This window comes from Bactrocera dorsalis, chromosome 3 (assembly GCF_023373825.1).
Source record: "Bactrocera dorsalis isolate Fly_Bdor chromosome 3, ASM2337382v1, whole genome shotgun sequence".
In the NCBI taxonomy this organism is placed as follows: domain Eukaryota; kingdom Metazoa; phylum Arthropoda; class Insecta; order Diptera; family Tephritidae; genus Bactrocera; species Bactrocera dorsalis.
In genome coordinates, this window is record NC_064305.1 from 23,752,482 (window position 1) to 23,777,029 (window position 24,548).

Consider the following 24,548-nt stretch of genomic DNA (forward strand, 5'->3'; position numbering starts at 1 on the left):
ACATAACTACAAGAGAACACGAAAACCCCTAAAAATAAGCAACCAGTTATTTGGCGCTGCTAACCGGAAGTCAATTGCAACTCACCAGCTGGCTGATCCAGATTTTTATGATAATTTGCAAGTCGTCTGAGAGCGGTTAATGTTTTTTAAATTTTTATTGAATATTCACAGTGGTTTATTTACACTTTTTTATGAAATCACACTATAGTAAATTCCACGTGTTCCATTGTGAAAGAATATTTAAATGCATACACAAACTTACCACTTTTAGCAAATTCTTTACACAAAGATAAAGTGTAGTTGAAGTTATAAAAACTTTATTATTTTCAAATTTATTTTATTTCATCGTTTCTCCTTTACAGCTCCATCACCTCTCCGCCCACACCCTCCTTGCCTTGCGCCTGCCGCTCCAATTTCTCCTTCTCAGCGTTCTCCAATTGCTCCAAAGTCAGCAATGATATGCCCAGTTGATCTTCACGCGTGAAAGGTTGCGCCATGCGCCGCAACCAACGGCGCGCCAATTGCATGACCTCCTCAGTGCTCAAATTACAGAAACTATCAACCAAGTGCTCCTGTATCCATTTAGGCAAGCGACTGCGTTTATCTTGACGTGAGAAACGTTTATCGGCGAATATCATAATACCGTAGTCGGTTTTGCCACGCAAAGCGCGTCCCACACACTGCGCCGCATGCCGCATGGCATCGAAAGTGAGAAAATCATTTTCACGTATCTGAAATTGATCGCGGAGATAGTCGAGGCGTGCCTTCAGTATGCGTGATTGTGTGTATACATAGGGTATGCCAAACATGAGTACGGCGCGTCCGTAATGGTGATCGAAATCAACGCCCTCGGAGACTTTGCCACGTGCAACGGCAAGCAACACGGCGCCTCGGCCGCAATCACAGGCCTTCGGTTGAAAAAAATGCATATGAGTAATGTGAGTGTATATGATTTTATACCCTAGTACAATATGTTGCACCAGGGTAATATAGATTTGGATTTAGTGAGCTATAGACGGGTTTGAATGTATTAAAAAATTAATCACAGTGATGGATGTGATTTTATTAGTGTTATGGTTGTTGTAACATTGTAAAACATTATATAATTTGGAAATTTTGGAAACGGTTGAGGTAACATTACTTGTCTGGATATAAATACGGTTTTTTCTATTATTGTTGTAATGTTAGAAAACATTTGTTAGAAATTTTGAGGAATGCTGCCGATTAAAAATGCTTTGAAAAGTAAAAATCCGTATCCGTTCCGGTTACCTAGACCTAACTATCTAGACAACCGATCCTGGTCCTGTCAAGTCTGTTCATCCTCAGTCCACTATATGACACAAAACTAAATACTAATAAAAACAGTCTTTGAGTTGAGTCAAGTTGCCGATATAAGTATTTCAAAGTATAATTAAATTTACTAAATACATTGAGTATTAAGTTGGCCAAAAATAAATTGGATCATACCAAATTTTGTTCCGTGTCCAAATTTTCAATTATTATTATATTCGGCTAAATTAATTTGAAATAAAAACAAAAACCTTCACCCATATAACGATAATTACTAAAAAAATGCCTAAAAAACTTAAACGGACGTCGTAGCGATCGAACTGGAGAATTTGGGACTAATAATAGGAGGTATTATGAACTCATTCCTATGACCTTTATCGTTGTGTAAACATATTATAATTTTAATTTTTTACTTACCTTGACATAGTTCATTAGCGCATAACTAGTCTCAGCATTATCCTGCGTTTCAATAAATAATAGTTTATAACGAAGTAAAGTGTCCACAATACCCTGATCATACCACGAGGCAACAACAGACTCAAGATAGAGATAGGAAGTGAAAAAACAGACAATACCATCAGGTACTGTTTTCGCCGTTTCTACAAGCAATTGACCGTAATTTCTTATAACAGCTGTGTCTTCACGCGTTTCGAATTTTGAAGATATTGCCACTTGGTCATTACCCTTGGACACGATCTATAAATATAAGAAATAACACTCAAAATAAATTTTAAATATAAATTAAAAATATTTTACCATGGGTAGCAAGCAAGGACGTGCCAGCGTCATCGTAAAAGAACTCATTATAACGGGATCGAAATCCAAAATTTTTGGATACATATCCATAGGTGACAATGTGCCTGATGTAATTACTACAGTCTGAAAGCGTTTGAACACCGGTGCCATTGCTATGGAAGAGTCCAAACAACTGAAATGTAGTATAGGATTGATGACGGTGGGTGTTTTATCGTCAAAAGGTTCAACAATGATTGTGAAACCCTTAGTGTAGGTGGATACTAAAGTAGCGAAATGTGTAATCTGCAAAAATAATTGGAAGTTAACAAGTATTTATTAGTTAGTTTTATTTGATTACCAATGTCAACGCGCCATACTCTGTCATATCGGTAATTTCCAGTGTTCTCAACAAGCTGGCTAGACGCTCGGCACAAAAGCGCAATGGTTTACGTTCTATGCAAATTTTAGATGCCACATCTTTAAGGAAACCAGCAGGTGATTCCTGCACAACATGATGTACGCGTAGACGTGTTTTAATATATTCTACAAAACGACGCAGGAAACTAAGAAAATGGTCAGCATTACGTATATTACCGGGCACAACCTCTGTAATTTAAGCGTAAAAATATGCAATAATTTTTTTGTATACAGTATTTGAAACAAACCTTTTAATACATCTGCAGGTAATACGGGATTGGCCAACACCATATCAGTTTCACGTTGCACCTGTGCATCCTTCAATCCTTGTACCATACGTTGATACTCATCATTAAGTCTATTGGCATCATCCTCACGCATGCTAAAACAAAAGCATTGGGTAATGTGATGATTTAGTATATTTTTATAAACATGTACTTACTCTTGTACCAGTTTTTGTAGATTATTTAATGCATTCGTGCTACGTTCTACAATACGACGATTGATTTTGACGCTCATCGAATCGATACACACATTATCAATATTATGTGCCTCATCAAAAACAACGCAACACTGTTTGGTCATCTCTTTGGAGACAACTTCAGCTATTTTAGGATCCAACAAGTAGTGATAGCTGTAAACAACAATCTGTGCATGTGTTATAGCAAAACGTGCCAAAAAATAGGGGCACCAATTCCGCATGCGTCCGTATTCTTTGAGGTCATCAATACTATATACCCCAGGTGGCATCATACTCTCTTTTCCTTCCAAAGTAAAGCCTTCATAGTATTGGCCTAGTATTCATATAGATGAATTTTGTATATTTTTTATATTATTCAATTGATGATGGTGTATTAAAAAAAAAACTTACATATCGGATTATTTTCAGGATCTATCTCATGATGTTCGCGAATATAACTGGCCGTCAGACCAAAACATTTTCCATCGACTGCTTTGCCTTCACGTTCTCTACTAACTTCCGGGTGTATGCACATATTCTTCCGCGAACTTAGTACCAGACCAAGTAAAGCAGGTGGCTCCGGCGCATTCTTTTGGTAGTATGACATCAGATTTTGCAACTCGGCGATGACCTTTTCAATCTCCGGTACGGTACGCGAACAATATATTAATTTTCGTATAACATCTGGATGCTCTACCATATATGCTACAATTAAAGACAATAATGTGGCTGTTTTGCCTGTGCCCGAAGGCATCTCCAGCAGGCAATGTCCCTTTGCATCCAATGTGCGTTTCAACTCTAACATGTACGCATACTGTTCCGGGTAGATGTATTCGTACGGGAAATACACCAGCAAGCCATCAACACTTAATCTGAAAGAATGTTAATTTTAAAATATATATAAAAAAAACATAATAATTGCTTTTTATTTTACTTCATTCTAAGTTGTTTATTATTTGGAATGCTAATATGCGCCAATGAGTTTTTGCCGGCTGACTCTCAAAGGTTGCCCATATTTTATATAAAGGTACATACAAAGGTTGCCAGATAAAAATATATTGAACGAAATGAACTTTCTTAGGTAATCCACATAAATTGGAATAGGGAACACTGGTATTTTTTTTTTTCAAAATGAATAAGAATTTTTCATATATTAAAAAGCAGTACTCATAAGAATTTCTTTAAACATAAACATAAATATTTTCGCCCAAATTACATTTTTTTCGCTCCAGTCGCTGTTTTCCCTTTTATCTTCTTTTTGTACTTTCTACTGTCATTCGGATATTTAACTGTCAGTGCTGTCAAAAATTCTCAAGTTCCGAATGGTTTTTACAATTGTGTTGCGCTGGGGAAAGTATAAAAATTTAAGATTTGTCGGAATTTTTGTGTAAATATTATTAAATATATATGATAAAATGAGCAAAATATATGGAAATATTGGCATAATTGTGTGACCGAAGTGAATATAAGTACAAAAAATAGTTTTTTTTTGAGGAATTACTACAAGAAAACGCTGTTCAGCAGAAAAAAGAGAAATTTTGATGACGGCCAAGAGTATGTGCGTGTGTTTTTGTGTGTGAGCTTGTATTGTTCACGGATAAAATATCATAATTAAAAATATGCAGAGGAAGTTTTCGCGATAAGAAATTAAATATTTAAAATCTTAAAAGTTTGCTTTCAGTGTACTATTTATAACAGAGGCAAAACTTAATTGAATATACGAAAATTAGTTAATTAGTTACAATAGCTTTCTTAAGCTTACACTGATCTGATAAAAGAGCAGAGTGGAAGTTATTAAAGACAAAGCGGGGGCGTCATATATTTTATATTGATATTGGTGAAGTCTTATGGTTTAAAAATATATAATGTAAAACAATAACGGAGGGGTATTATTAACCAATTTCTTATTAAGGTATGAGCTGGGCTTTTAGCTGAACAATGACATCGATGGCCAAAATCTATCAAAAAACCGGAACAACAGCAGATGCATTTAATAAATCGTGCTGTGGCAGTATATCCAGAGATACATTTTTGTAAAAGAAATAATAAAGTGAAGTTGATACTACATCAACAAACAGTCATTCCAACGTGTACTGCTTAACTCATAGCAGCCTTCGGAGTTCAGTGCCACAAGTTATCGCTAAGCGCCCGCACAATCGCTTCTTGTTTAGTAAAATATACAAGAATTAAATAAAAACAAAATTTGCAACCATGAATTCAACTGTGTACACTAATAGTGTCACTATCATCAGCAGTAACAGCAATAGTCACAATCACAACAACAGCGCCAACATCAACAATATTACAATTACAAGTAATAGCAATGCGAATAATACAAATAACTTGCCTGCCTCCACACCCGTAGCTACGAATCATACAACAACTACGCACATAACAACAACAACAAGTAGCGATACAACAGTTTTAACAGCGGCAGCTGGAGGTGATGCGGCAAATGTGCCGCTTATGACCAATAATACAAGTAACAAAAGTGTAGCAGCGTTTGATGATCAAGAGGCGTTACTACAACGTGCCGCAGACGAACGTGAAGCAATTTTCAATCGTTACTCGTTGGGTTTAGATCCCACTAATGTGGTCGACCCTTGGGAGAATCCTACATTTGAGCTCTACCATATTACGGATAAGTGAGTATACGTAAAAGAACAATTCATTATCAATATAATATACAATAGAACACAGGTATTTTTATTGTAGATTATATTTGAATTGGAATGGCAAACACATTTTAAATAGCTTGATATGGTTTGGCAATTTATATTTATACGTACATACATTTATCGTACATTTTGTTACAACCCATATTATTTTTATGTCAACAACACTAGAATGTAAATTTTAATATTTGATTTTTTTAAGAACGTATGTACATATATATATATACATATGTGTACCCTTTAAAAATGTAAAATTTGCTAACCACAAACAAAAAATGAGTTGCTTTCCAATATTACAAATGACAGATCTGGGCTTTGTGTTCTTATTATTAGTTAATATTATTGAACATCTACAACTTGAACTCTTGAATTGGCAATTGAAGTAAATTTTCATAAAAATTTCCTTCCATAACTCGAAGATATTTGTGGATTATGGTTATTCGAGTTAGGGAAGCTCAACTGTATTACAGATATTCATATTGCCACATATTTTTTATTCACAATTTATTAGATTTATGTGTACCCGCCTTATCCATGTTGGATATTAAAGGCTGGGCATTTTCCAATTAAGAAATTTCGTTTTCTTGAAGTGATTTCTATTAACATCTTTTTACATACATATGTATAGATATTATGCATTTATAGAAATCCAGCAGTCTGCAGTAAGTGTAGCACTTAAAAACTTCATTTGTTTCTATGTACAAATACAATATTTCTAAAAATACCATATGTATTGAATACATTTCTATAGTAGAAACAAAAAAGGTTAAAATTTTTGATTGGTTTGCCTTGATGAATAATTTCATATACGTACATACATACATATGTGAAATTTACGCATATGTACATATATACAAAGATACATATAAGCGTTCAAAAAATACTCAACTTATACTCAACTTACAAATACTATTCGTACGCCACACAGTGGCATTTCGGCGGAAAAAATAAGATTTTTCCACTTTCCAATTTCAAAACTTTAATGATTTTGTTTTGTAAAGAAATATTTGAATAAGAAAAATTAAACAAGGTTTTTTATAAAAAGCGAAATTTTATAGTTAAAAAATCTAACAGAAGTCGACAGAAAGTTATTTAATAAAATCAGATTAAAATTATTGTCCAAATAAAGAATTTTTTTGTGTGTAAGTTTACAGCTATGGCTTTTCTGTTAGTTTTTAGTGAAAATATAGTACCTACTTGTTTATATAAAAAAAGAATTATTGAAATTGGCAAAGTAAGTTAATTTTTATAATTTTTCAAAAATTATACTAAAAAATATCAACTTTTCATTTTTTGATGGAAAAAAACTTTATGTGCTTTGCCTTGCTTAGCCCTCTTACTATAAAAAAATGAAAGCTCCGAGTATGTACTTTCAATTAAAAAAAAAAAAAACCACCGCCAATTACCGTCTCTTTTAGTAACATCGATTTTAATTTCATTTCTTCAACAGACTTCTTATAACTTCGGATCCTTACATAAGTAGCTTAAGGCGTCATTCGAACAAAATTTCCTTAGAACTAGATCGCATTGTTAAAGATATGGTGCTTGCATAATATTGCAAATAAAAACTAACACAATTTTTCGCCTGTTACATATTCAATTAAAACATTGCATATTATATTGGATTTTTATCAAGGTAAAAGTATAAATAACGTCACTTTGCGTTTAAGTTTAATTTTTTTTCATCAGGAGAACTCAATTAAGAAGTGTACCGAATTTCAAGTCCCTAGGTCCAAAAATAAAAATTTTGGCAATTGCAGTTATATGGGAGGTGGGTGTGTCAGTGGGCGGTTTTCCAAGATTTTTTCAAAATTTCTTAATTTAGTCCAGAGAAGTGTTTCTGCAAAGTTTCATTGTTGTACGACCACTCCTTCTATTTTTTTCCAAGAAATGTATGGAGCGGTGCCACTGTGCGCCATTGAGAAAAAGTATATCCTATTAAATTATATACGTACATATGTATATTATATGTATGTACGAACTTACGTCTCATTTTGTTGGATGATTCATGTAGGGTGCTTTAGAAATTCGCACATTTCCATTTTTGTCGATAATTTTCATTTACTTATGAAAGAAGAAAAGTATTTTGTCTAAAAAAACCTGACTGCATTACTACACATATGTATGTATGTACTTTGTACACACTTAATTATACTACACTTAGGAGATGACCTTTTTGCCCATTGAAAAGTGGGTGAAAGACGGTATTCGACCTCCATTTCAGAAGGAATACAAAATATGCACACAATAATGTGTAGTGGTGTGGGTGAGTGTTATATTAAATGACTATCACAGAGCAATTGATGAGAGTGTAATTAAAAATGCATTAATAAATCAAAATAAAATTTATTCATCCGGCACAATCTCAATTGTAAATGCAACACGAATTTAAAAAAAATGCATAAACCTAACAAAATAGGTTTTTATATACATAATTTTTGTATTGTGGATTTCAAAAGCGAATTACAACACCTTCCAAGTACCAATTCGCACAGTTCTAACCATTTACTTTCGTCTCTACTTAGAGCTACTAGGGAGCAATAATTTCCTATTGTTATTATAAGTTGGCCACCGCACACATTTCCGGGCAATTTGCCAATGTTTTGCTTGTGGCTGGTTCTTATACCCTTTAGGATGCAGCCAAAACCACTTAAAGCAATTTCAAATAGTAAGGAGGTGCTAAGATCGGATATAACCGAACATTTCATACTCTTGCTACTTCAAAGATTTAAACCAGCGAAGATCCTTCAGGTACATAACGCCTGTTATTGATATGGGGTCTAGGTTTTCACCCGATTTATATATTCTAAGCACAAATATGCACTATTGTAAGAAAAACAAGCTCTATCAATTTAATTATGATAACTCACATATTGGGCGATATATGCGGTATAAAGTCACTCGGAAATTCGTAAACCTTTATATTAGGCATATGGGGCTAAGCGAAGCATTACTTCCGATTCAACCCATTTGTGGCACACACACATACTACTGTCAGGAAAGGATTGTCTCTGAATATCAATTATAAATCTGACACATTGACCAATATTTTCGGTAAGAGTGAATTATACATAGGTATAGCATAGTCTAAAGACATTATTCATGCAAAGTATTATCCCATTATATTAATTTCCCCTTGATATGTACTTTTGATTGAAAAGAATCAGATGGCATTAAATATTTTGTAAAATGGGAAGTAGGCGTGACCGCAGTCCGATATCGCCCATTTTCACACTGTAACATAAAAATGTTAAAGGATTGCCGTTACCAAATTTGGTCGAGTGGGTCCTGAGATACATATATGATTTTACCTAAAAGTGGACGGTGCACGTCGTTCGATTTTGACACCGGCTCGAATAAAGCCCTCTCATACCACTTCGATAGTAACATTGAATGTCTCTGGCATATTAAGTTATTGATTTATCACGCTTTTCATCCATTTTCACAGTATCATAGGAGTATTCGAATTTGGTTTTTTTCGCTTAATTGGTTTAAGAGATATGGTCATTAAACTTTTTAGGAGGCGGGGGCACGCATATTTTTCAAAACTTTTTACCCCAGACCCCTCGTGCTACTGCGATTCATTGTATCAAATTAGTTATATATCTTAATTTAGTGCTTAGTTATGACACTTTATAGGATTAACACGCCCATCTAAGAACTCATATTTTTTTTTTTTGCCAAGAACGCGCATTTTAAGTTTGTTCAAAATATCTATATTTTCAATCAAATTATAGCATGCACGAACGGAAAGACGGACAAACAAATTGTCATCTATATAGATTAGTTTCAGGTGATATGTATAACCGTTAGGTGAACAAAACTATTATACTCTATAGCAATATGTTGCAAGAGTATAAAAATGACGCCTGCTCACCCACTGCAGTTCACAACTTATACTACTGTACGAGTAACAAGTCTACTTGCGCATAATTTCTTTTTTATTATTATTATTTTTTTTTTTTTTTCAAATTAATGCAAAACGCTTGTTTCACTGTCGTGCACTTCTTTCGCTTCCCACCACAGCGATCTTGCTTCCGTGCCACATTCCACACTTTCTTACAATGAACCCTTTAAGCATAAACATAGCACAACAGCGTATACATAGAAACATACGTGCATACCGGTAAATAAATACCTGTTACTTTGCAACATTTACAAGTTTTCTTATTATAAAGTAAATCCATTTCCACAAGCATACAGACACACATTTGTTTGTAAGTATATATTTTCTCACAGTGACTGTATTTTCTTCTTTACACGCATAGATATGGCTTCATGCACGATTCCCGCCTGCCCGACACCCGCGACTCACAGGAGCTACAGCGTACCAAAATCGAATTAGAGCGCGACAAGAAATGGATGAAAATGCTTGCCAATTGGAATCCCAATAATGAGAAAGTGCGACGACGTGTCTTCAAAGGTATACCAGATCGTATGCGTTGGCCAGCATGGAAAAAATTGCTGAATGTTGACGAATTGATTGCCGCAAATCCAGACAAATACGCGTCTATGTTGGCATTGGCGCGTAAATACTCCACCGAGGTGCGTCAAATCGATTCGGATGTAAATCGACAATTTCGTGATAATGTCGCTTACCGTCAACGGTATAGCGTTAAACAGTGCTCCCTCTTCAATGTGCTAAATGCGTATAGTATATATAATCCAGAATTGGGTTATTGTCAGGGTATGGCATGTCTGGCCGGTGTGCTATTGCTTTTTATGCAGGAAGAAGAGGCATTTTGGGCGTTAAATCAATTAATTATAGATCGTAAATATGCTATGCACGGTCTGTTCATTGAGGGCTTCCCAAAACTGACGCGCTTCCTTGAACATCACGATCGGATACTGTCGAAGATGATGCGTAAATTGCATCAACATTTCATGAAGCACAATGTCGATGCCATTCTTTACTCGATTAAATGGTTCTTTGTGATCTTCGTGGAGCGGGTATGTAGATATAATAAAATTATTTTGTAAATATACAAATTGTTTTAACTAAATTTTAATATATTTCATTTCATTTTAAATTTATCTTACTTCAATATTTTTATATGAAAATTGATTCGAAGTTGTTTATTTAGAAAATTTAAAAATTGTGTAAACAATGAGCAATAATATCTTTTATTTTTTAAACAGGGTGACGAGCTGAGACGAATTAGCCATGTCCGTCCAAAGTCTGTCTGTACTACATAGGCAAACTAGTTTCCCAATTAAAATTTTGCATCTCAACTTCCCCTGAAGTTGCTTATTTGTCGGAACCGCCGATATGGAAACAGCATATAGCTTTCGTGGTTGTAGCGGCAGATTTTTTCAACCAGTATAGCTGCCATACAAAGCGAACGATTAAATCAAGTTTTATTTGGCAAGATATCTTCACGAAATTTGGAATTATTAATTGTTCAGGTCGATGCTATAATCTCCCAACAAAATTTTAAAATCGGACCACTGTAGCACATAGCTACCATTCAATCCGAACGATACAATCAAGTTCTTGGCTTGAAACATTGTTATTTGTGAAAGGTATTCTGCTTCGGTGTAACCGGAGAAAAAATTTATCTTATACATACTTAGTTATATTTTTTTTTTCTAAAATAAAGTATTATATTTTTTAAAGACTTTCATAAGTATTATATTCGTTTTCATTTAATTATTTACTACTCTGGCTGATTTTATAGCAGTATTAGTGCTTCTGTTGCATTGCTCATTTTAAAATCGTATGCATTTTTCAGTTTATTTTAACAATTCATTCTTTTAACTAATAAATTTTGTAACACTTTACATAAGAAAGTTAAATAATAACACCCCAAATCAAGCAGAAACATTAATAACAATATACACACTGCCCAAATAGTTTGGCTTGTCACCATACTTGGTACTTGGTCACCATACGTGTTTTACTTTCTTTTTCTTTACGTTACTCTTTTTCGTACAAATATCTTTATATTCAATACTTGTTTACTACTACACTTCCACTTTACTATTTTCAGATACCATATAGTTTAGCTTTGCGCGTGTGGGACATTTATCTGTTGGAGGGTGAACGTGTCGTCACTGCGATGGCCGTCACCATACTATATTTGCACAAACAGGAATTGTTGCGTCTCAAAGATATGGACTCAATTATTGAATATTTGCAAGTGAAATTGCATAAAAATTTCGGTTACAACGACGACTACGTAATTGAGGCACTCGAACGTATGTTGAAAAAGTTGAAAGAATTGAAATTGGATGTGGCACCACCCCCAAAAGCGAATGAATTCCCTGTTCGACCGTTGGGACAATTCGTGGAGGCGGATGTTGAGAAAAAGATCGGGCGACGACGTTCCGAATATACCGATACGGAAAAACAAGTTATAACTGATGTGATATTGAGGTAAGGTTGCTCCAGGTGAACAGTATTTTATTTTATGGATAATTCCAAATATTATATGCATTTTCTTAAAAAAAAACACATTTATACTTTTTAGTAGTGCTTTAAGCGGTTTAACTGTTTTTCTCTTCTAAATTGTACTAAAAAGTAGCGTCCAAAAATTAGGAACTCATCTCTTTTTATTTTCAATAACATAGGTTGATATAGATAGTAAAAACTCAGACTTCTCAAATGGGAACAATATTTTTATTTCATATATTCAATATATATTCTATAACTCGTCTTTATTCTTGCACAGCAAATAAAAAAAACTAAAATATGAAACTTACTGTATTTATTATATTATTGCTCCAATTTGCAAAATAAGACTTCATTATTGCGGTTCAGAAGTTGAAATAACATTAAGCTTTCGTAATGAAAACTATTCAATGAAATGTATTCTTATCTTTCCTATATCTTGTTTCAAATGTTATTTGTTACATGTTTCATATTGTTTTGTCTTCTACAATTATTTATTTTTATCGCTAAAAACTATTATATTTTACATGTTATACCCTGCATAGGGTGGGAGTAAATTAAGTTTTGCCACGAAGTTTATGACAACCAAAAGGCAACATCAAAGACGCTATAATGACGCTATGTTTATACTTAAATAATCATCGTGACGATATGAGTCGATTTAGCCATGTTAGTCCTATTGAATTTTTGCACACATCCTTTTGTTCCCAAGAAGCTGCTCATTTGTCGAATCCAAAATCAGGTTCTTGTATGGACATTTTTTTATTTGACAAAATATCTTCACGAAATTTAGCATGCTTTTTTAGATCGAATCATTATAACATACAGTATACAAACTGACATTATAATCATAATAAAGATCATTATTATTTATATATCCTTTTTTGATATAAAAAATGCAAATGGTATTTTAACTTCGGTGCAATCAAATTTAAAATTTTTCTTTTTTATTTCCTATTAACAATTAATGATTTCGATTCTACCTTTTCAGATCTGAACAAAATGCAGTAGAAGTACAATCAACTATGTCGTATGAGACCTCTGAATGCGCTACCGGTAAGTTTCTGATCTACATATCTTACATATCGTTTCTTTCTCTATTATCTGCAATCTATATTATCTGAACTAAATACCACATCTAATCACTCCTTTACTATACTCTATACTACTATAATATCATAAAAAATGCTTTTAATATGCGATACTCTACATACGTACAATAAAAATGCTTTGATCTACAATATGAAAATGGAGTTTTAAAATATGTATATGGACAAAGTTTGCTCTGTAATTGAATTTTAAAATTAAATTAAATGCCTTCACAACAAATTATACATGTAAATATAATGTAAGCACATGATTTCTAATATAAAAATATATATTTTAAAACTTCATTCCATCAGTCACTTATAAAATATGTATGCTTTAGTTCTAATAAAAAATATGTATTTCACCTTACAATTCATACCAAACATTTCACTGTGTGGTGCAAGTTTAATTATAAAGTACTTTTGTATTAACAATATCTTGCTCTTTAATGTAAATTGCACTTTAATATTTTAATAGTGAGATGTCTAGTGCTAGTAAATAAATATAGATATTAAATAAAGCCTTAGCTTTATGCCCCCAAGTTGTACATACTACATACTTGTTTAAAAATTCTAACGCGTCAAAAGAGATTCCCCAGACAGCGCAGCTGATAAGTTAATTTGCTTTTATTTTAATTTGTTTTTAATTCTGACCTTTTCAACGTAATTTTATTAGTAGAATTAATAATATTATTAAATTTTGAATTAACTCTTTTATATTATCCCTTATATTTTATTTTCCTTGATTTTTTTTTTTTTTTTTTTTTGTAATTTACTCATTTACCTTTTGTGGTATTTTTTTTCTTTTAAAGCGAGCTTTTCTACCTACACTCCGTTTGTTTATATAAATAGGTGTCACTAATAAATATGTATGTTTTATTTTTAAATACACCGTAATATCTTCAGTATATTTGTCGTTCATATCCCCAATGCCAATATCAGAGGCGTAAATTAAACAAACGACAAGAATTATTTCAAAGTAAAAAATTAAAAATTCTATACGTAGACTGAAGCTATTTAGCAAGCAAGCTCCTAATAATCGCGCTTCATTTTTTTTATTAGTGTATACAGAGTTTTTTCAATATCTACCTACATATATAGTATAAAAAAGAAAGAGTGTGTGAAATGAATTAGAGCAGATTGCGGAAGGCAATTAAGAGACCGTTTCTTTTCTTATTTGATACGCCCTGTGCAGAATTTTTGAGTTTATTTTTATAATGGCGTAAAAAGACAGCTTTAGAGCAGGCTAGCTTGTGGTAGTGCGTGAATTTTGTAGAAACGTAGAGGCTTAGCAGGTTAATAGTTAATTAATAACAATCAATACTGCATGAAATACATGTATAAGTGTACATATGTTTGTATTTGTACATATGCTGCGCTGTAAATACTACTTAATATTACAACATATTAAATATTACTGTACATAATTTATTACTTTAATCCGTTTTGCTTGCCCACTTATATATTATGAAATTATCTTCATTTTTATGACACATTTAATGGCATTTATTTCAATATTTTACACTTCCATTGAAATAATAATAATAATTACCCATAGATTACTTGTGTAATACATAATCACCATGGCCCGGCATGAAAAACGCTCCAGCGTTCGCAAGTTTTTCATTACATATCTATTTTTACTTATTTACACATTAATTTCTGCTTATTTGTTAATTTTATGACAATCGGGTTTTTATTTACTACACTGTTTCTTATTTGTTTACACTTTATAAATGTATGTGATTTTTTATTGAATTTTTCTTGTTAAATCAAATCGCTTTACTTCCAACTATTTGACAGACTTACTCTTTTTCTTGATTCTTTGTTTATTTTTTGCTACAATTTCACCTAACAATCGTTATCAACACTAAATAAAATTCAAATTAAAATTATGTTATGAGGAAATATTTATCGTTTTATTGTATAATTGAAATGATTAAAATGTATGATTAAATATCAATATAGTGGGCGTGACGTCAGAGGCTATAAAAAGTTATTGAATTATTAACGCATAGGCTATAACCGCGTAAACAGTGTCTACGCCAATCAAGAGGAAGTTATCATTGTATTAGAGTGATTTGTTATTCTATATTTAAACGATTTCATTCATAATTTAGGTATTATTCATATTTCTTAGTTCCATATTAAAAGGTCCCAGTCGGAGTAAGTCTTTTGATTATAGTTTCAATTTTAACTGGCTAATCAACTTTTTTTTGACTAAAGAATGATTTTATTGACAGTAGATAACTATTTGACAAGGTAAATAGTATATAAAGCAAAAAATCATGTAGAGCCTTAACACATCGAAGTTTAAATTTTTTTTTTGAATATCAGGGTGTTCTAGATAGCGGAGCCAGAGAATGTCTTCACTCCAAATTTTTTTGTAGAATACCTTATATCCTTACAACAAGAACGTTCGTATTTTCGTTTCGTAAATTGTTGGTGAACTAACAATGTTTCTGTATTTGACTTCAAAATATTTTAGGTTAGTATTTTTTTTGTTTTTATATCTCTGAAAATTGTGTGTCTTCATATTTCTGAATTGTCTACTATTGTCATTTAAAAAACTACACTTATCTGTAATGATTTAGACACACGCTGCAATAAAATATCTGTAGTTCCTAAGATTACATAAAAATTTGTAAAAGATCTTTATGTAATTTATAATCTGCATTGAATACTTTAATAAAAATAACTTCATTATATTTTTGCTTAAAACATATTTATATATCTAGTATATGGAACATTTTGTATAACTATATATTATTTATTTTTCATCTAATATAAATTACGCCTTCGCTTTTGTAATTTTATTCAGCTTTTACTAATAATGTAATAACAATATGAGGGTATTTTATAACTCGGATAAATGTGGCATTTATAACAAATTAAGTCGTGTTTTATTTTATATTTAGTTCAATGAAAATAAGTGATTTTCAACTATCCATTGTTTGATAAAACAGTAAGTAAATATTATATTTAAATAATGGGATAAGAGATGAGATTTTTTGCAAAATTCCAATTTGGAAGACATAAAACTCTTATGTCTCGTAAATACGAACTGTTATAAAATAAAACACGACTTTAAGCTTCTGACTATATGTGCATATAACAGTAACCATTACATGTACAGTTAATTTATTACAAACATACATACTGCCAAACAATAAATATTAATGGTGGAATATTGGTACTACTTACTCGAAAATGGATCCATTGCTACATCTTATTACTTACATGCATACAATATTTAATCCAGTTTTCTCAATTTCTACAGCTTCACTTGAAGTTCAGTTTCATAAATATATACTCATATATCATATGTGTATTCTTGTAATTTAGCATTTTCGCATTAAATATATATAATATTTTTGTGAATGGTTTCTTATCTCTCCTTCACTAGTTCTCTATCTGTCTTTTGTAACCTATTTACAACATAAGTTGTAAACATTTCAACATTTAAATGGTTTTATAATTTTTTTCCTACATACATACATACATACAAACATAGATATTATTTAATAAAATTATTATTTTTTTTATTATGATTACTACCGTTGAATGATTATTATTGTGATGATTACTTTACTTTCTCTCTTTCTCTATTTCTTCACCCATGAACATACCGACACTCAAACACACACAAAATTGTTTCCACCATCTTCGTCCCAATTCTTCTTCTAGGTGATGCATATTCAATGAAAACGTATCGAAGTATCACTAGTTTAGCCACCTCACCGGCTGTTAGCAGTTATTCACTATATAGTAATGGATTTGTTGTCACCACCAACAATAAATTATACAATGACATTGACAACAATGCTTACAATAACGGTCACAATCACAACCACAGCCAGAGTTATTTACATAGGCACAGTAATAGTTATAGCTACAGCCATACAATGTTACCGTTACAAAATCATACAGACGTTGACGTTGACTATTCGAATGTTGTTGATTTACCGCCAGACTTTAATGAAAATGCTGACATTGATGACGATGAACTCAGCGTACAAAATACTCGGCTATAAATTTATATACTAGAAAATGTGCAAAAAAAACTAAGTAATTCCACATTTACTAGTGCACTAAATATGTATTTATAAACTTATTAATAAATTTAATAATTAAAATAAATATATGTATGTAGTTATTACAATATGCCAATTTAGCTAGCCTTAAGCTTAAAATATGCGATAGTAATGTAATGCTATTGCGTTTATAAAATATAAATAAAAAATTATAGCATTTAATATTTTTTGTTTGAAAAATATTTTAGAAAAAGCTTGCATATTTATAGGCTGAATATAGCGATTGCGTAAAACTGCTGTCATATACATACATAGGTCACAAAATATTTGAAAAATGTTTTTTTTTTTTTTATATTACATTTAATAAATTTCCCCCATACATGGAATGTATTACCTTAAATACTAGCAAATAACAGCCTAAAATATTAAGTATAAAATATTTTTTTCCATAATATGAAAATTTATGCCACGAAATCGAAACAGAAAGGGTACTAAAAAATTTTTTATATTAAAATTATGAGATTTACACATATATTTTTATGTTTAATTGAATTCCCCTATTGCCAAAAAATACCTTTACAACATATAATATACAAAAACCAATTTACAGTTGTTAAAAATATAATTGACGTAAGCTGCTAGAATATTCCATTAGCTGTTATTGCTAATGTATAGTGACATTGCTAAGCATCGTATTCGCTATATTCAGTCTATAACATATAATTATATAGCCAAATTCATTATATAACTCCTAGGATTGTTAGTATAGAGTTAAAAATTTTATTTTCCATATTGTAGCTTGCCTTTTTGCTAAGCACACATACTGCTAAAAGTGTATACTTTATAAAAAAAAATGCCATTGCAAAAAAACATAAGTAATTAGTTAAATTTTATAATTACTCAATATGTATTTGTAAACTTCAGAATCTCTCTTCAATAATACTATGCCTCACTCCTTTTGTCATACTTATTTTACTCCAAACATTGCCTATTGCAAACATTCCCTTACTTAATGCAGTTATTATATATGTACTTGTATTTTCCATAGAAGTTATTAAGAAAAAATGGTATTGAATTATTAGCTGAATTCAAACATTCTATAATAATAATTCCACAATAATTTGTGCGCTTAAATGAATTAACACTAATTTTTTAAAAGTTTATACATAATTTCGTACTGATTTGCATTTGTTTTTTTATGAAAATATCTGTTTAAATTTCGGATATTTTCCATTAGTTAATTTTTTTTATTATATCTTAGGTGCATATGCCACCTTTTAACTTTAACGACACATGCAGTCAGTGTGTTTAATTAAATTGTAATTACACACAAACAACAGTAAATTTTTTCTTTATATTGGGCAGATTAAATATATTAGTAGTTCAACAAAAATTATAAAAATATAAATATTTGTAAACATTTATTTTAATTTTTGATTTGTTCTTAAAAATAAATAATTGTTCATAATATTGTTTAATAAAATGTATTTATTTTTGAATAAGTTAAATAATTTTTTCTCCACAAGTCACTAAAATCATATTCTTGTTCCAGAATACCGTATTTTTTGTATGCAAAGCTAATATTTTAGACGCTCAAGCCAAATTTTCAATATTTCAAATTGTTAGTTACGAGCACGATTTTGCAATTATTTAGCTTCGAAGTCTATAATTTCAATCATTGTGTGTATTATACATACATATGTATGTATATATGTACATGTGTGTATATTCATTGTGCTTATAACATAAACTTGTAATTCCTATTTTATTCCTATATAACTATTTTATACTATTTACCAATACTTATTTATTTATATATTATGCTTACAATGCGATACCTGTACCATGATATTTATTTACAACTATGTACTTCATCTATATACAATACTTATACATATATACCTACCATATAATATGTGAAAAATATATAATTTTTTGCATTTACAATGTCATTTAATTAGTTAGCGCTTTTTGTACGCCTGACGTCAGTAACTTGCAAAAAGTGCTTTAAAAGTTAACGAATTTTCATGCAAATATCGAAAGTCTACGCATTTCACACTTGGCACTGTAGTAGTGTGTTTATAGCATTAAAAAATGTACTGAAATTTAAATAAACATAAATAATTAAATTATAAATAAAAATTATTTAATTTTTAAAGTTATGATTTTTATTCACATATCCATTAAATACAGCTCGGCCGAGCAATTGAGGACATATGTAGTAATTTTTGTAGAGATCTAAACAAAGGATTTTTTTCATGTTTTTAAAGTTGCTTTTGGACAATATAAAAAATTCTTGACCTATTTTGCTTCAAGTTTAAGTAAATCCTTATGAGTTACATTAAAAATGTATGATAAAGATTATGAAGAAAACCTTTTTTATTGATGGAAATCGCAAATTGGTTAGCAGCAGCTGTTCTGCTGACGTCACATTAGTGACTATTTGCAAACGGTTGTTTCGGTGGTAGTCTTTTGTGCAAAAAAAAATTTTCTTTGACAACTTATTTTCAATTCTCTCTGATGATATTTCTTATTAAAGCTTATTAAGGTAATAATTTTTGTAACGAAAATGTAAGTGCAATTCGCAGCACTTCGTGAGGGAATCGCAAATATTTAAAAAAAGATATTTTCTAAAAAGTTTTAAAAATATCATCTATTTTAGAAAGTTTTTGAATATATGTATTAAAGTCTAGAGACACCTTAAAATGTTATATTAGAGCGGTTATCACCTCAGAATTATGTAAACCTTAGTGATTAGTAAAGCCACGCATATTATATATACATATTTTTTTATAAATTCTTTATCTATATTTTTTGGAATGATACACATACCTATGTATTTTTCTACATCTCCTTTTCGAAGATATATTTTTTCATTGGTACTTGTTTAATATTTTATAATAATTTGTATATTGCATACCTATAAACTAACAAATCTTTTAAAAATGTTTTTTTTTTTTATTAAATCTTAAGCATGCGCGTTTTATGCTCGAAATTATTATATAATTGCATTTTTATAATTGTTTGTTTAACCGAAAAAAAGTTATGTAACAATAATAATAATTAGTATGTGTATAATTTTTTTTAATATTTTGCATGTGCTCGAAAATGCATTTCATAAAGAACATTAGATTTATGTAGTTCATCAAATCGTAAATAATTGAATATTTCGTGATTGCGCTATGGCCTCGCGCATACACTTGAACAAGCATATCTCCGATTTCTAAAAACTTAATTTTATGATTAGATATTCAGCCCAAATACTAGCGTATTTTGCCAATTAGCTTGTGAACTCTGCACAACAGTAAATATAATGAACAACTTGCATACTTAACACCCCTCCACTACTAACATTACGACGCATATCCTAGCCAAATTCGATTTTAATCTTTATAAAGCTAGGTGCCACGCCACACGCACACACACTTGCAACCACAACTTTCCTATGTATTAGAAAAAAAGCATTTATTTACTTGCTCTCTTCTTCATTTATTGCAAAAAAGTAGCTCTCTCCACATTTATTCAAATAAATTTATACAAACTGAAAAATTTTAAATACAAAATATTAATAAAAAATTGGTATTTTTTGCTTTTGTAAATAATTTCACAACAATATTGGCTTGGTTGAAACAAAATGTGGCCCTAAATGAAAATTAAAAAAAAAAATAAATAACGTGTATTGGATAAACAAAAACCTTGTTAAAATAAATGCGCAACAAAAATGAAAAATTAAAATTTGAAATTTTCATGTTTAATTCGTTTACTGTTACGCAAAAAAATTGGACACAACAACCACTTTCACGTACAACAAAAACGAAACGACAAAAAATTTTACAATCCCCAAAAATTGTATGGAAAAACGTCTTTGCCACAATTAAAAATTTTCTCTACCCACAATAATGATCAATAAAATTTCCATCACCGACAATTGCCTTAAATTTAACTACAAAACAAAAAACAAATTGAAAAATACGTACATATAATAAATAATAAAAATGCTAGTAACGCTAAACGTACCCGAGGACTCGCACTCAATACGAAGTTCGCTTGCAGGTACTTCGGTGGCCTCGCACGGTTCGTCGGAGACATTCTCGCTGGAAGACAATAAGTGAGTAATTAATTTATATTTTATTGTTTTTAGTGATAATATATTTTTTGTTTTTAGTGTGTATATAGTTAACTATTGTTTTCAGTTTTTTCCGGAAATGTCCTTTGATGTTATATAACTCGGTTGTTGTTATTGTAGCGGCAGAAAACATTCCTGAAGTAATTTCGAGGAATGGTGCCGAATTAACAGTCCTTGGTCGGGTACAAATCCGGCTCCGTTCCGACTTAGCCAAAAGAAATATCTAGTCATCTTGAAATATAAAATGCAATTCTCGTAGATGATATGGACACTCATTGGGGCAGATAGAAATTTTTTAGCAGCTTTATGTTGATTACTTTTAATGAATGTCTAAATACATCTTAGCTTAAGACAGATATTTCTTTTGAAATAACAGCCCTTGGCCGAATAAAAACCGGATCAATTCTGGTGCGTAGAACCGGCTGTTGTAGGAATTGAAATACCCATCTTAACCTTCTCTATTGGTTTTGGAAGATTTTATATATCCATGGGATTTATTATGTTTCTGTGGTACAATCAAAACTACTCCCGACAAATTTAGATTATTCAGCCAAGGTGGTCGATATTATTCAAATATAAATCCATCTTCGTTCCTGTTACCTAAACCCATCGAACTCTAGAATCATTAAGGGATTAGGGGTAGTCAGAAGCACGAAAAAATGAGAGTTTTCAGTATTTTTTTTTTGCTATTAAATTATGTTATGTCACAAAAGTAGTAATATGGCATTATTATAGGATGTGTTGACTTGAAGTCACGAAAATTTGAAAAGAAAATTAAAATTCCAAAGTTATAGTTGTTTGTGTTGACCCTGTACCAAAAAAAGGTACTTGCGGTGACAAGCATAAGTCCTTGGAGATTCATCTAAAAACAATCGGACAAAAAAAAATTAGTTTTATAAATAGATAATCCCGGACCTGATCGAAGGATTTTATTTTATTTTTTTCAAAATTAACAAAATGGCGTCCTCAGGAAATTTTTGCGAAAAAATCAACAGTTAATTGGTCTTAAAAAATCGAAATTTTCGAAAAAATAAAAATCCTTCGATCAGGCCCGAGTTTATTATTTATTCTAAAAGCTGTATAAATTTCATTAAAATCTACTTAACGGTTTTCGAGTTACAGTTGTCACACTAGCGCTGTGAAGTGCCCGAGCTCTCTTTGTTATTTGTAGAATAACTCAAAAACTAATTATCGGATCAACGTGAAATTTTTAGAGAGTATTTTTAAGAAATTACACTAAAAAAAATGCAAAAATAAAAATAATATTTTTTTGAAAATTCTAACTACCCCTTAAGAGAATTTAAGACTCCATAAACAACTGTGACACATATAATACGCTGAATGTTTGTTTTTTTTTTTATTATTTAAACACATTAAGAAACATTTTGAAATATACTAGTGAAATAATAAAAAAATTCCCTCAAAGTAATTTTGATCTCTCTCCCCTTTTCACGCACACTGCGCACAGCATTCATTTAAAGACGGCTAATGCCCTGCAAAATACGCCACAACGTGAAATATTGCTTCTGAGCAGCACCTGACGACAGGCAAACTTCGCGGCAGGGACAGCGACCACGTCCACGTCGTGCACATCCATAATAGCGGCCAGCGGCGGTATGTCCGGTGCCGTAACCTCTACTTCCACATCGTCAGCATCGGTGTCGGCATCGGCAACGCCAACAAAACACTTTACAGTATCGCCTTCTGCAACACCACCACCGCCGCCACCAACAACACCAACACCTACACCAACGCCAACACCGACGCGTCAACAGCCAACAAGCGCACACATTTCTGTGCCGCCGGTGTCTATGTCGCCTTTGCGACGCGCAGGCGGCGGTGCAGCGCTGCCAATTGGATAGCAGCAGCAACAACAACAGAAGCATCATCATCAAGTAACGCAAAAATTAGGCGGCATTTACCATATGCGTTCACCAAACGGCACAATTGTCGAGGAGGAGTGTGTCCAGGAGCAATTTAGCAATTCATAAATTCAAACAAATGGAATTAACAATCGAAAGTGCTTTCTTATCCATACAAATAAAGTGAAAGTGTGGACGGTCATCATAAGAATTAAGTATTACACTTTGTTACACAAAATATTTTCAAATTGTAAGTACATAGAATTCATTGTACCTTATTGTTTTTCTTCTCTCCGTATTTGGGTTCTTGTTATACAAGTGCTTTGTTTAGTATTAACACTTTTTTTGTATTTCATTTAAAGAACTACATTTTGTATATTGATTTTCATAAATATATAATTTTTATTTATGATTACAATACTTTTTAAATTTCGTGTTTTGCAGAAAAAAACTAAAAAGCCGCGAATTGAATCTATAAGCAAACGCCTGTTCCTATTCAATTTTTTTTTGTTTTATTTTCCTCCTACAAAGCTTCTAACCTATATTATTTATAACAATCGCTAACAACCGCAAACTGGGTGTTATCCGATTCTGGAAACAAACTGCATTTTTTGTCAAGTGAGTAATAAAAGAACACTAGTTGGTGTTAAATGTAATTCTATCTTCATGTTTTCACGTAAAACGATTAATAAGTGAGAAGATAGCACTTAAGATGGTCTTCATATTGAACAAGCTTCTTTGCAATATAATAATTGGCTGATTTAATTTTGAAAAATGTAGACTTATTCTTAAGCTAATTTGATTCAAAGTTTGAATTATTTTAACATCGGTAAACTCGCAGTTTGCAATTTGGCTGTTAGAATATTACATAGCCTAACTTTTGAAAACCAAATCGTAATCTCATTTTTATGAATTTTTTTGCTCATTACTGTTTTATAAACACTATCCGTTTAAACACCTACTATTAACGGGAAAATTAAAATTTCAATTTTAAAAATCGAAGACAGCAGAGCGACTTAATTTACTATTCATAACAAATCAGTTTCTCTTAATATTGACAATTGTTATTAACTAGTTTAAATAAAAAATAAACTTGCAATTTTTTACACACAAGATACTAACTTCAAACTTAAACCAGAGAATCTTTATTTTGTTAATTAAAACATTCCCCAAATGCTTTTGAAATATGCTGTCGAGTTGACAGTCCTCGCTAGGAAAAAGTTAGTAAGCGTTAAGTATAACAGCCCATCGTCATAACGCCCATAATCGAGTCCTTTCTCCTAATACCTATGGTATATTTGCTTTCTTCAAGGCATTTACACTTTCTCCAAAAGTTTTTTAGAATACAATTCCATTCCTCATATGCATTGTATATGTGTACCTTTTTTACTTTAAAAAGTAGTATTATGTGCGAACCGTATAATTTCGACATTACAAATACATAACTTGACATTTTTATATGTAAAAGAA

At 31.3% G+C, this 24,548-nt stretch overlaps 2 protein-coding genes across 9 annotated transcripts; one reads left to right on the forward strand and one right to left on the reverse strand.

Moving 5' to 3' along the window:
* Positions 1 to 297: 297 nt before the first annotated feature.
* LOC105228658 (general transcription and DNA repair factor IIH helicase subunit XPD) lies at positions 298 to 3,986 on the reverse strand. Its single transcript, XM_011208553.3, has 8 exons — positions 3,837 to 3,986; positions 3,314 to 3,774; positions 2,885 to 3,236; positions 2,691 to 2,824; positions 2,384 to 2,631; positions 2,047 to 2,328; positions 1,708 to 1,986; positions 298 to 908 (listed from the first exon to the last, which is right to left on the reverse strand). The coding sequence occupies exons 1-8, from the start codon at positions 3,839 to 3,841 to the stop codon at positions 357 to 359; spliced, it is 2,313 nt and encodes a 770-aa protein (XP_011206855.2). The 5' UTR covers positions 3,842 to 3,986; the 3' UTR covers positions 298 to 356.
* A 195-nt stretch (positions 3,987 to 4,181) lies between these two features.
* LOC105228659 (USP6 N-terminal-like protein) lies at positions 4,182 to 23,487 on the forward strand. Of its 8 annotated transcripts, XM_049451590.1 has the most exons (7): positions 4,182 to 4,456; positions 4,815 to 5,547; positions 9,846 to 10,527; positions 11,568 to 11,953; positions 12,960 to 13,024; positions 21,093 to 21,198; positions 22,685 to 23,487. In XM_049451590.1, the coding sequence occupies exons 2-7, from the start codon at positions 5,114 to 5,116 to the stop codon at positions 22,755 to 22,757; spliced, it is 1,746 nt and encodes a 581-aa protein (XP_049307547.1). In that variant the 5' UTR covers positions 4,182 to 4,456; positions 4,815 to 5,113; the 3' UTR covers positions 22,758 to 23,487. The 8 variants fall into 8 exon arrangements, with proteins under 8 accessions (XP_049307547.1, XP_011206862.2, XP_011206860.2 ...); XM_011208560.4 differs by having other exon boundaries at positions 4,182 to 5,547; positions 21,144 to 21,198; XM_011208558.4 differs by lacking the exons at positions 21,093 to 21,198; positions 22,685 to 23,487 and adding an exon at positions 16,744 to 19,248 and having other exon boundaries at positions 4,183 to 4,456.
* Positions 23,488 to 24,548: the final 1,061 nt, after the last annotated feature.